The sequence below is a fragment of the Parambassis ranga genome, chromosome 3 (genome assembly GCF_900634625.1).
Source record: "Parambassis ranga chromosome 3, fParRan2.1, whole genome shotgun sequence".
Taxonomy (NCBI): domain Eukaryota; kingdom Metazoa; phylum Chordata; class Actinopteri; family Ambassidae; genus Parambassis; species Parambassis ranga.
In genome coordinates this window covers 25,457,614-25,471,696 of record NC_041024.1, presented here as the reverse complement: position 1 = coordinate 25,471,696, position 14,083 = coordinate 25,457,614, and the positions used below count along the sequence as shown (strand labels likewise).

Sequence of the window (14,083 nt, the reverse complement as noted above, 5' to 3'; positions counted from 1 at the left end):
TTATAGAAAAAGTTAACTATAGAAATGCACACTAAACAGTAGTCTCTACCAAAAGTGAGCTCAATCCTACACCTGTGGGTAAACATATGTTTAACCAAAGGCATAAGCTCTGAGTAACACCAAGATGTTTGAATACTTCTTTTTCCAGGTTGAACAAAGCAGCACCTCAGAGACATCACTTTTCACTTACTAACTTTACTTAGATTACTAACAAACTAAAAGTGTGTGTTACAGCTGTCTGGCCTGTAAATAAGCCATGTGAGATGTAAATAGTGCAGGTCTCTCTTTCTCTCCCTCTCTCACACAAACACACACATCAACAAGAGGGAGAAGTCAGTTCTGCCTGTGTGTAAATCTTCACATCTTCACATCTTTCTTAAGTATTTACGGGACACACACCACCTCAGCAAGCAAGAGATGGTACACCCCATTAATGTTAACAATTCCATTTTGACTGCTACATCTTGTGCATGTGTGTGCATTTTTGTAACCGCTGGCCTTAAAAACCATCCACTTCCTTTACACAGCTCATATTCAGATCACAGCTCAGTGATTACTTCCCTTCCTGTCTCTCTAATACACACATACACAAACACACACTCATACCCTGAGGCACCTCGGGGCATTTTCTTCCTCTGTGTGACCCCTGAATGCCCCTTTAGCTCTGCCCTCAACCATTAACATCCACCCAAAGACACCTGGACTAAAACTGTGACACACAAGGTCTCCATCAATCAACAACCCCCCCCCCCCCCCTCTCTGTGTGTGTGAGAGAGTGTGTGTCCTTTGTGCTCTCATGTTACCTCTCTCCGCACATTGATACTGATCTTGATCTTTCGGGGTGGGAGTGGAAGCATGAGGGAAGATGGAGGGTGTGTTAACACAAAGTACTCCTTCTAGAACATTCAACTCTTCTGATGACACTTTACATTTACTCCAACAAAGTCGGTTTTAGTCATGTATTAGTTGTGTATCCACTACATCACAGAAGGATGTTAGTCAGGTTGAAGAAAATAAAGAGATTTTGATTTTTGAAATTGAGTCAGATAAAAGATGCAAGAGAGCTGCATCATGGGTCTTGTAGGAGCTTGTAAACCTTGTCTTACAGTGACTCTCTGGTTGCTTCCACATCCTTAAAATGTTAAAGGTGGTGATTCACAAGAACAATGTCGTGCAGTAGATACTTGGTGCAACAAAGAAACAGACTGACGATGATCCAACTAGTCAATGAAAAGCAACAGGGAACCAACAGGAAACAACAAAGAGAAAAGGCAAAAGAGCAAAACCCAAACTAAGCTGTGATGAATCCACCAAGTTCTGATATTTAAACTCAAAAATCTGTGTTCTGTGCTGTCACTGCTTTCAGTCAAAAAAAAGAAACACAGAAAACACTGGTCAGGGATACCCTGTAGAAAATAAAATAATACCAGGTAAATGAAGTTCTTTCCAATAAATGATACTATTAATACAATAAATACATTTAAAATAACCTAAATAAATATTTAAAGAACGAAACGTTTGTGCAACTGGACAGATGCAGAAAAATTATCAAGGAAAACACAAAGAGGCTGCGGCACAGCTGTAACACCAAGGGTATGGCTTCAGGCTTGCAAAGGAAGCATGTGGTTACAAACTGTACTACAGATACAGTAATGGAATATGTACACATTACACTCTCTTGTAATGACCAACACCTCTGTGTATTCAAGTTGGATTTCCAGCAGGCAGACAAAACCAATCAGAGAATGCATGTGATGTGCAACAACCAGACTAGCATCAACTAAAGATGTCCACAATGGCATAAAGTAGAGTGGGTGAATGACTGTTGTTGGTTTTGCTATAAAAGATAAAAGCTCCAAGGTGTTATTAGCAATCCTGCAACATTCTTTGAATGAGACAAGCAGCAAGTCATCAACTAAACCCCTTTTGGATGGTCATGATTGGTACAAAAGGGTTTGTAGAGTGGAACCGGCTGTGAAGGAGAGGGATTCCAGGCATATTTCATGGAGAGAAAGTGAATAGACCTGTTCTCATCTCCAATAAACAAAACAAAACACATAGCTCCACATCCATCCAGCCATCCATCTTTGATATCACATTCCAGCTCATGTGTGCCCTCTGACGGGCTCATCTTGGTTTTATCACATCATTAGCAACAAGTGATTGTCTTGTAAGCTGTCATTGTGTGCAACCTCTACTCCCTCTATTCAAAGTGTATTGCGGTGCAGGATGTGTTAATGTACTTAGAGTTAAAAAAAAGACTGAATGAGATCTACAAAGTGTGCCTAATGAGGGAAAATTATGTATGGTTTTGCAAAAAAAATAAAAATAATTGTGTTTAGGCTATTTGATTTGGAGAATAGGATTACACTGCAAGTGTCATACAGCCCAACACGTGTAAGAAAAAAAAATTACTTTGTGAAAAGTCTGAGGTGTGAGTAGAGCAAAGAGAAGTGTGTGACAACATACTCTGCTGAGGGTGTGTGTTTACATGCCTGCAGCCTTTGCTCATAATTAAAACCCTTTTTTTCATTTTTTCCATGTTTGTATTTTCTGGATCACAAAGCTGTCTTTAGGCTAGGTAATGAAATGTTCAAGCCAGAGGTTAGGGGGTGGGTGGATTTGTAGAATTAATTCAAGCCTCCTGACCAAAGCAAAATGACCACGATTTGTTGTGAAAAAAAAGACCTTTTCAATTATGCATGGCTGTAACTGACTCCTATGCGATGCAAGCCCATCCTGTTTGTTGCATTAGGTGAGGTCTCACAGGAGGAGCTGCCAGCCATTAGCAGGCTGTGGACCAGCGGGGTGGGGGGTGGAGGGAATAAGGCTATTTGCAGCCTTTGTGAGAGCGTGACACATGGACAGATCGGACTGTTAAAGTGTTGTTTGATTGCATTAGTGCAGAAATTGAGTGTTGATTTAATATGTAATTATATCTGTTTTAGTGTGACTGTGGAATTGTATTTAAAGTAATTAGACAACAGAAGGATGATTACAGAAACTTTTTTTCTTCAAAAATGTTTTATATGCATGTTTGTGGAGGAACTACACATTTTAACATCAATTCAGTCATTGTGTGCTAATTGTGCAGTGCACTATAAAAACCTGATATAGAAGCAGCACAATCGTGGCTGCAAACATGTCATTGTGCAGTACCACAGCTAGAAAGGCATGAATCATACAAAATAAAAATAAATAAACTGGATTTACAGTCTCTACAAACCAGTTTTCACTCTATTCTGGAGATCAGCCATTGAAAAATGAATAAACAATTTCAAGAAGAAAACGCAACACTGGAAATATGAAATTACAACGTTTTATTTATCATTCAGTACTGAACAATGTCTGACTGGTCAGTATTTACTGTACATGCTGTCTTGAAGCATAAACATCCAGGGACCTGCAGAGCGAAGCAATCGTCTTCATTGATGACAACAAGTACGCATCCTTCACTCTACATCCAATGCTGTGTTTCATGTAATCTGCAGGTAGAGTCTGACTACATGCAACTTGCAGTATGAAGACGTCTTTGGAAACAGAGCGACAGCTGCATGTGGACCTGACATCTATCCCTCAGCTGACTATCATGGCGGTCACGCTGGATGAGCACACGCTGATTCTGGATGGATCCGTGCAATGTGTCTTTCTCTGTCTGACAGGAGCAGTTGGTACAGACTGTATCTTCTTTTGCATCTACTCTACTTGTTCTTGCCGAGCGTCCTCTGCTTCTCTGCGTGCTCCACTATCTTCTCTTCCACGTAGAGGCCTTTGCGACGGCGGACGGCGTTCATGTATTTGAGGGCCTGATTTGCTGAGTCAGCTTTCTCTCCAAAGTGCAGGTACTCTTCTTCTGTGGTGGGAACCCAGTATGGATCACTGCTGATCACCTGGAAGGAAAGAGAGATTATTTTACAACATAAGTACACAATTACTGTAAACACTTTTTAATGGACTTTCAATATGTCTAAATTGATTTTAGTGTTTTAATGTTCTATTTTATTGTTATCTTTAGCTCTATTGCCTTGTTTTAGATTTTCTTTCCATATTTCCAATGTTTCCTCATTCTACAAAAAACTAGACTCACTGAAAAATGACGATGGATAGATAGATTCACTGATTCCTGTTTTTTTAATATGCATTTTAAACCCACAAAATATAAACCATGAATTACATATAATAAAAAGAAGTACAAATATATTAAAAAAATGTTCTCTGATCCACTCACTTATTAACTGATGGTTGGTATCAAAACACTGAAGACCAAAACTCCTTCTGTCACTACACTAGATCAACCAGGAACACAACTGTTGGGATCTCTCTCTCTCTCACACACACACAACCCATAAAGCTCAAAAGACATGAGCGGAGTGTGTGTGTGTGTGTGTGTGTGTGTGGATGGGTCATGTCCAGACAAGTGCTCTGAATGCTGCAAATTGATGCGTGACACACACACACACACCCACTCACACAATTACAGTAGCAGCACACAGGCAGTATGGTCCTGCCCCTGGCTCTGGTTACACTGGGACAGATGGCAGAGAGTGAGCTGCAACAACGGATAGACCACGGGAGACACACACAGCGCACCTGCGCAGTGCTGGAGCACAATAGGACCCAGCAGGGGGTGAAGAGGGGTGGGGCTTTGTGTAACAGTCAAGTGCTTGACTGCCTAGCTGTCTGAATTAAGGGTGGTGGAGACACAATTTCAGGAGGATATTTCCATTGTTCCACTTGATCATTCACAGAGAGCAGCGACAGGAGCAGTTGTGTAACAATAACAAAAGACAGACGTACTTTATCATCTCTGCACAGCTGGCCCATTTGTGAAGATTATCCTGCTGAACAAAACGTGTCAGTAAAGATGCTATCCTCCAAGTTGGGTAACAAAAAAATATATCATTCCTGCTGTAATATAAACAGCAGGAGTGTTGGTGTACTAAGCATCAGCGTATTCAATTTACACACTTCAGTAGTTCCACTTGTTCAGCTGCCCGTTAATCTAAGCAGCCAATCAGATGTCAGCAGCTGGGTTCATTTTTTGCATGTAGACATGGACTGTGTTCGAAATCACTCCCTAATCACGATATAGAGCCCTATATAGTGCCTTCATCATTTTGTGGTGCTGTCCGACATCTAAGTGAGCAATTAAAGCTGAAAGCAGCATTGCGGGCCCTCGCACACTTTGCGATCCGCGGGGCCATCACTGTCTCCTCTCCTCTCATTTCCAGAGACGTACAACAAACACATGTTTACAACAGAAATTTCCAGAAAAGTGGCATGGTGGTTCCAGTGGTCCAAGCACACTTATTTAGGTTGCTACACAACCTGTGTTTGCATTGATCTGCCTGTTGTGTGTAGTTGTGTTGTAATCCCATATATAATGCATATATTTGTACTTTTACTTTCCAGTATGTTTCATAAATTTGATTTTTGAAAGAATTATCTGTGCTAAAGTGAAATCAGGCTTATCATGTCCAACGATGTATAACACAGACACAGTCACTGTCAGACAGATGCTTTGGTGGATCAATACAATACCTACTCACACAATTCTCCAGTCCGTTGCTCAACAAAAGCTCCATTCTGATGGAAATCTAATGTAAACGTCCCCACAGGAGCCACTAACCCTCCAGTTACACAACAATACAAGGCTTAGAATCAGCTCTCTCTGCCTCTGTGCTCATTCATATGTTAATTCAATATCCTGGCCATATCAAATCGCTGTCAGAAGGAATGCTGACATCAGCACTGAGCAGCAGGAGAGTCCTGAAGCTAAGAGGGTGGAGTTGGGAGGGGGGGATGGTGGGTGTTCAAGACAAGCTCTTTGTCGGGAAGCGTCTGCACATGAACTACGTAAATCAGGCAGACAACTTTTGATGAGGCAAAGACAATTGCTGCAGGACAATAAGCCTGCTGGACATGTGTGTTACAAAGCACTTTGAGATGATGAAGATAGTCACGGTCATACAAAGGTTCTACAGCCTCTGCGGTGGTTAGTGTTCTATCATGTGTTTTCAGACTGCAGGACTGATGTCTGCTGATATTTTAATTGATAGAGTGTCCATGTTAGCTGAGACTTTTTTACATAGTGTGAGCAGGCCTCGTCTCCATTCAATAAAACACTATCAACGCTTTCTGGAGCTCATGTATCAAAGCATGGCAGTTCAATGAATTGGACAGTGGCTTCACAGTAAGTTGCAAGTAGTTGACATGTTGGAAAGTTAATAAAAAATGGCCCAGTCCTTTTCCCTTTTCAATATACTCTATTCAGTATATAAATATTGAAACATTTAAAGAGGCTCCCCTCTCCTTTCCTGGTACTAGCCAATCATGTTTGTTTTAGATTTAGACGTATCACCTTTGGTGTGCACATGGCATGTACACATGAGTGTGCATGATCACAACCACTGTATGTCTCTATCTCTCTCTGATAATATCACAATCATTATATTGATTCATTATATTATCATTATATCAAGTTCAAAGAAAAAAACTAAATCATTAGAAAACCTCCTATTAAGGATTAGTTTATTTTGTTTTAGTTTTTATGCATGCATTTATAATAAGTAACAAATAATAATGTAATACATTTAAAACAATGTATTTAAAAAAATCATTGTTTTATTTTATTTTTATTGATGATACATAAAACATGTATGTGTCATCAAAGAGACAAAGAGAAATACCTTAATGGAATTCAATATATTTACTGTGAGTTATTAAAGTGTGCTGTCAATGTGAGGCCTTCAGTTCAAAAGCTGAAGGTACATTTTGCATGAACGAGCTGAAAACGGTTCAGCAAGCAGATATTGGAGACTGAGAGACAATCATACAAGGTGAATGGGCCAGTGTGTACTGTAAGTTCATGGCGGTTTCATGCCTTTACTACTGGCACAAGGCAAAGATTCAAATCAAAACAATGTAAATCATGATGAGAACACTGTGAGACACGTTGAGTATCATCTGTCTCTGCTTGCAGACAACTTGACCCATTACCCCAACTGACACTGTCCATATGGCCTGCAGGATGTAGAGACACACGCTAGCCAGCCAAGCGGCAGGTATAATGGCCTAACGCACATGTTGTCTAACGCCGCTTTGATTCCAACTCCCCTGAGGAACTGCCTCATTAACCAGACGGCCTCATTGACCTGCAGCCTCACAGCGCAAGCTCGGGCACACTGCCTGTGTGTGTGAGCGTGTGTGTATATTGTTTTGACAACAATATACTCTTGCATTCACATTCATTCTGATCTCCAACAAAGCATCTAATCAACTGATCAACCTGTCAAAACTAAAGAAAAGCCTACAGCTGTCACATTATAATATAAAATGTTTGGTGGATGGATGTTGAGCTGTTTTCTTCTCATTTTTTTTAACATATTGTAGCTGCTAATGCTAATACAGCCTAGTTGCGCAAAAAGTTTGAGTGACAATGATCACCTCCCAGTGGCTGAAGACCAGCTGCGGACTGGCCAATCCACTGGTCCTCTTGCGGATCTCATCTGCAAATCCGAAGCTCTCTGCTACAGGCAGAACAGCTCTGATGATGAACATGTCCGTCCCCTCCTTCATCTCTTCCTGGATGACCCGACCCTCCCGTTTCCCCAGGACGCCGTACACTCGGCCTGATGCAGGAAACACAGAATAGTTAGGGAAAGATGGAGCTCTCCAAGCCTGATCTTTAGCATGGATGCTATCTCTGTACTGTTTCTTGTTACACAGTAAGTGACTCACTCATTCTGATGTTGTGTGATGGTGTTTTTATACAAGTATACAAGTCAACATTTAAATATAGAAAATCTAAAAGGAGGACAGCATTAGAATAAATTATTGAAGACCGAGCTTTAGTATCTGTAATTATGAATAATGGTTAATGTTGGTTATGATTGTAAATACTCATATAAATACAGTATATGTTTTCTAAGACATCCAGAAAACACTGAAAGAGATAAACAAAGAGACAGAGTCTCAAAACTTGCACAAATACACTTAATTTACATGTATAGCCTAAAAATGCTAGACAAGTTTTAGACTTAAAACTTTATTTCTTACCCAGCACTTCTGCCGTGGCCATGATGTCACAGGTATACATAGCAGCCATGAGTCTTTGTGGCTGAGACTGGAAGGCACGTCTGCATGCTTCCTTCATGGCAGCAATCAGTTGGCCAGACACCGGCCCGTAGCAGTCTGCAGAGGTGGCTTCTGTCCTACGTGCAGCCTGGCTAGGCCCCGCTGCTGTCCTCTCTGCCTGTGCAGGCGTCTCACTGCTTCCTTCTGCCCCATTGTCTGCTATAGCCTCATGGGATATGGAGTCCTCTTCCAAGGAGTCCTGATGTTGTGGTGGGGCTGAAGACTGGATGTCCCACCTCTCCACAGAGAAGCAAACTCCCATCAGGGGCTCCTCACACAAAGGCCCTGACAGAGTTGCTAGCTGGAAGCCACTAACGATGCTGTTGTCGAAGTCTCGTAGGACAGCAGCTGGAGTCTCGCTAGCTTCGTCTCCCTGGCCCAGACACTGCCACACTGAGGGCCGCTGGTAGCCCTCCACACTGTTCAGGAGAATGTTGGGACCATACCTAGGAAGAAGAACAAGAATAAAGGCTTCTCTCTCATTCTATAATTTCAATACAAATCCCTTCTGATTAGCAATAGAACATCACTGCAGTCTGACCTTCGAGGTCCAAAAGCCCAGATCCGTTCCACTGCGTTCCTCCACTTCCTTCCCTGCAGCAGGCTCTGCAGTTTGGTCCTTAGTCCAGCAATGGCCTCCATGGTCCTGAGGCTGATGTCCAGACTTTTTCCCTCTCTTAGGGACATGTTTACCTGCTCCAGAGTCCGGATCACCTCCGAGTTACTCTCCAGCAGGTGGGTTACCTCTGACCAGAAGAACATTATTCATTTAAGTCATACACCAGTGAGAGCATTCCTATAATAAACCTGAGCTGAACTCATCAGAGGAGTTCACAACAAAGTGGAGAGCCATGCCACAGGCCAAGGGAGGAACACCACTGTATAATTTGGTGTATTACATTACCAATGCTAATTGATGTCTGCACACATCGCTTCAACTCAATAAAGTCTGTGGCTGTTTCATTTACTCTGAAGTTTTATGCCTGAGTTTCAAGAGCTTCTTGGACTAAACACCCATGTACATTTGCCAATGGCCTGATAATCAGATGCACTTCACAGTGATTGCTAAGGCCTGTGAAAACAAGGTGAAAACAAGGGCAGCATTTGCATTCTTGTGCAGCATTGTTCTCACAGGGTGTTGTTCTGCTTGTTGGTGTTATGGTATGGCATTGCAGATTAACCACGCTTTTTTCCTATGACATGGCTGGAGACACAAGATACAACACTAGTGTTTTAGGTATCCTGGGACGTCCAGTCAGCTTGGTATGTGTCCAGGTCTTACCCTGTGGTAGAGGAATTGCTCGGACGCTGACTGTGGCTAGTCTCTTGGGAGTAGTGATGGTAACAACGCCACTGGAGTCCATATGTAGAGTGTCAGAGCGACTTTGAGAAGTCTCTTCTTTCACCTAGCAACACATACAGATTCACCAAACAAAAAAGAAATGAAGTTCAAAGAGAGTCAAATAGTGCAGACGAGACTGACAAAGACAGGAAGTGAAATGTCTGGAGAGCTCTGGTAAGATGTGAAATTGAAGTGACACAAGATTCATGCAGGAATGGACTGCAAGTTTCAGCAGAGAAAACCTCCAAAACAGATTGAAGTACGCTAAAGACAAAGAACATGGTTCTCACAGCTAAACACAGCGGTGGCAGTGGCAATGGTGTGGTGATAGCTGGAACTGGTGATCTTGTCAAAGTGGGAGGAATCATGAAAAAAGAAGAGCTGAATGCCTTGAAAGAAAACTTAAATCAATAAGCCCTAGAACTAGGTCTTAGTTGTGCTATTTTCTTCTGAATGACAATGACCTGAAACATAGTTATCTTATAGTGAAGCACTACCTCCAGAAGACCATGTGTGTTCTAAAGACCAGGGTCCATGTAGACTATCAAATCAGAAGGAGCTTGAGAAATTCTCCAAAGAAGAATGGGCAAGGATTCCTCGACGTGCCTCATACTTGTCGAAAACTACACCTAGGCTGTATTCGCTATTAACAATATGTCCTGCTCACCTGATGAATGATGGCTACTTTCTGTTGCTTGCCCAGCTCCTCGTTTACCATGTCTACTTTTGGAGGACGAACCACTGTTTCTCTAAATGGAATGATGGGCTTTGATGCGCTGATCTCAATTTTGGCAAACCTTTAAGACAAAATTAAACAAAAACATTAAGTGTGCTTTGCATTATTTATTTGATCTATTTTCAGGTATCATTTTTATATAAAGTTAAATACACACAAAAAATGGGCAGTTCTAACTAATTTGTGTCACACACCTTGATCTCTGATTTCCCTGCTATTCAACTAATACATTATTATAAACTGTGGAGGAAAATAATAATTACATGCAGATTTATTACATTATAATCTGACATGTTTAATATTCTCACTTGACAATAAATTCAGCACTTTGTGGATGAACTGTTGCTTGAAACAATGAATATTTTTAAACCAGAATATTTTTATTTTTATGTCACAGTGCTTAATTGAAACACATTATCTGACCACACTGTTGCTCTGAGTGACACACTGCATTCTATCACTACAACAAGCACAGAAGTTTCAGTCAGCCATATATACACCATGCTGCAGTTGAAATAGAACATCAACTGTGGATTCAGGAGGAAACAATCACTACAATGTGCTTATTCCTTCTGTCCAGTGGGCCTGATGCCTGTCTTACTCCAAACAGTTTACTACAAGAGATGTGTCCTGCTAACCTTTAATCTCATGTGTATGGAAAACACAACATGTTGGCTGGAGCAACACACACTGATTAAACTGCCACTCTGTATTATAGGCTTTACTGAACAGCACAGATGCTGCTTGGTTGGCCCAGGGGTCACTGGGTCATTCCAAAACAAAATGTCTGAGTTAAGGTGGCTGAGACAGCATTACTTACAAACATAGACAGAGGAAATGCACCCTCATCTAATCCAGTTATCTGCAGTAGACATGGCTGACATAACAGTCTTCTGTATTCATCAACAAGATTGAATTTTTTTTTTATCCATGACAAATAAACATTTTAATCATTTTACATAACATTAATGAGTGATTAATTCCCACTTTGTGTTGTCCCTAAGCAAAGCCAATCATAACTTTAACCCTAACGCTATTGTATTGCTATTCAATGTTATTGTAAATAGTATTCCAGCTAAAACTATTTTTTCCAAATTATGGACAGAAAACAGAGCACATACAAAACAAACAGAAATAGACTGTTGAAATCACAAACTAAATAGTCCACATGCAGGTGATTTACCAATCAGCTGCATACGTGAGCACTGATTAACATAACAGCCTCTGATTACTTGGCACCTGACCCACTTCTGATGAGAGAGAGAGAGAGAGAGAGAGGGGGAGAAGTGCCAATCCCTTGTGATGTCACAGTCTTGTGTTCGCTCAAGTGGCAGAGCAGTGCTGACCTCATTCTGAGTGTAACACGCTGCTGGTCAGGCCGTCCGCCAGCGATGTCACACGCCAATGTCTAGTCTAGCAGCTAGTTAGCCAGACAGCCTGTATACGGACTAGCCATCCAGTCACACCACCAGCCAGCCACAAGCCAATGAACCAAAACATAGGCCAATCATCTAGTTGCCAAGGTGCCCATCCGGCCAATCAGCCTTCTGCTGAGCTAAGGAGCCAGGCGGCTGGCCGGTCCCTGTCCTCCTTTGCCATCCCCTTTGTCCCAAGCTGTCTGGCCTGGCTCTAAACATAGCAGCAGCACTACACATGGCCTCTTTTCCTTTGCTGGAATCCCTCGAACACAGTGCAACACAGCAGAGAGGAATCCTAATCCATTTCACACTGACAGAGACTTACTCACAAATCTTGTCTCAGACAGCAAAAAAGAGCCAATTAACTCTGTGAAAAACATATATTATTGAATGAATAGCAAAACAACTGCAAACTAGTCTAATCCATTTTTATTATGACACAATGAGATTAAGGTATTGACTACAATTCTTATGATAAGATGCATTATATAGTTAGGTGTTTATCATCACATTCCATGCATGGTGTTTATAAAACACCATGCTCACACCAATGGCAAGTATTCAATAGAGTCACACCTCTGTTTATTCAATGTAAACCTCAGAAATCACACTGAAGAGGGCCTTATCTTCAAACGTGATGAGGTGTACACACAAAGCAAATGTGCAGACTGTCTGCACATAAATAACATAGCCATGCTCCAATATATAGAGAAAAACCACTTCATTATGAAAACATGTAGAAATCTCAGCAGGAGCATCATGCAAATATAAGTACAATAATAATAGAGTTTTTCATCAACACACATGCTATTTTGCAACTGGTGGTGTAATGAAAGGGGGAAAAACTACCATAAATAAAACCACCATTCATACTTTCTAGAGCATTATCCAGAGCAGGATCCATATTAAATTATTGCATTTTTGACCGAAGACAAAGGAGGGTAGTATGACTAGGATATGTGCAGGAGTCAAGTGGGGTGTCACAACTGTGGAGAGGTAATACTATTCATAAAAACAACTGATCCTATGATTACCTCTATAACAGTGAGAAACAGCACTAAATATTGCCACTCTGACCGATCAGACATATCATTTTGTAACAAAAGAACCATTCAAACTGCTAGAGTTAGTGTATGGGTATTACCTGTTTACAGTCAATCATAAATGATGGTGATGCTAATATTGAAACTTACCTAACCTTATGCTGAAGATGGATTGTCACATAGAATGGTCTAGGAGTTTACTGTCAAAATTGTTTGCTTATTTATGTAGCACTATGTAGAATCCATACTAAAATATAATAATAATAAAAAATAATCTAAAATATCGCACTTGAATATTTAATCTTATTACAAGAAGATGGCTGGTATTAACTGTTCTCAGCACAGCCAAGGAGTGAAGTGCAGTTTGTGGGCCACAGATTCACATCTGAGCTTTTGTGTGGATTATGGGGTCCTGTTTGCCTCATTGAGCTGAGACCTCCAGCTCCTATTGGAACAATTTGCAGCCAAGTGTGAAGCAGTGGGGATGACAATCACCGTCTCTAAGTTGGTCTTAAGTTAGAAAAGAGTGAAATGCCCTCTCAGGATTGAGGACAAGAAACTGCGTGAGGTAAGAAGTATTTTAGGTCACCAGTGAATGGGGGTGCTGACAAATGGACTGGTGCGGTGTCCACAGTAATGCAGGTTCTGCTAAGGTCCGCTGTGATAAAGAAAGATGCCGAGTCCCATCTGAGATAGGGTTAGGAGCTCTGTCATCAGGGAAGTTACTGGTGTAGAGCTGCACCTGCTCCAGGAAAGGATGCCTGCTGGCTCAATGGCAGGTGGACAAAAACGTTTTCCACCCAGCATAACCAACCCAACCCCCATAAAGCCCCCTACTGTAAAAGCTCTCTGACCATATTTGCTGTAATGTAACTGCACGAATGGCTGAGCATAAATACAGAAGCAGCATTATCAGTGATGAAGCCAGTGAGCACTCATGATAGCCTGAGAGTGCCTCTGCAGGAACAGGAGAGCCTGACGTTCCTCTCTGGAGTACTCAGACCTACATGGTAAAGTGGCTAGATGGAAGTCGCTGCTGAGTGAAAGTCACACACAGAGCACCTGGAGTTTGCCAAACAGCTGTGAATGCTGTCTGGCCAAAGGATGAGAACATTTCACATGTAGCTGAACACTAGGAACAGCACAATGAAAACAATACATCACTTATCATGCAGTTATGATGAAGTTGCATGTTTATGCAGGATCAAGAGAAGACAGGTCTGTAAGTAAAGTCAAATACAGACTGGTCCTTGTTCTATCACAAATGATATCACAAATTGATAGAACATGTTGCAGCAGCCACGCTTTGTACAGACAGCCCTTTGGGCTGCTACTGGCTAACAGGAGAGTCCATCAACATGATGCTGCACACCCGGAGGCAAGTGGACAGGTGTGCCGAAAAGGTATG

General features: G+C 41.5%; 1 protein-coding gene across 2 annotated transcripts in view; it reads right to left on the bottom strand.

Moving 5' to 3' along the window:
* Nucleotides 1-3,305: 3,305 nt before the first annotated feature.
* The window catches only part of efl1 (elongation factor like GTPase 1), a 50,193-nt gene continuing 39,415 nt past the window's right edge, over nucleotides 3,306-14,083 (bottom strand). For both annotated transcript variants that reach the window (XM_028402176.1, XM_028402177.1), the window contains exons 18-23: nucleotides 10,146-10,275; nucleotides 9,419-9,542; nucleotides 8,678-8,882; nucleotides 8,059-8,582; nucleotides 7,447-7,631; nucleotides 3,306-3,890 (exon numbers count right to left, since the gene is read on the bottom strand). In XM_028402176.1, coding sequence (XP_028257977.1) covers nucleotides 3,702-3,890; nucleotides 7,447-7,631; nucleotides 8,059-8,582; nucleotides 8,678-8,882; nucleotides 9,419-9,542; nucleotides 10,146-10,275 — 1,357 coding nt within the window. In that variant the 3' untranslated portion in view covers nucleotides 3,306-3,701. The remainder of the gene's footprint in view (nucleotides 3,891-7,446; nucleotides 7,632-8,058; nucleotides 8,583-8,677; nucleotides 8,883-9,418; nucleotides 9,543-10,145; nucleotides 10,276-14,083) is intronic.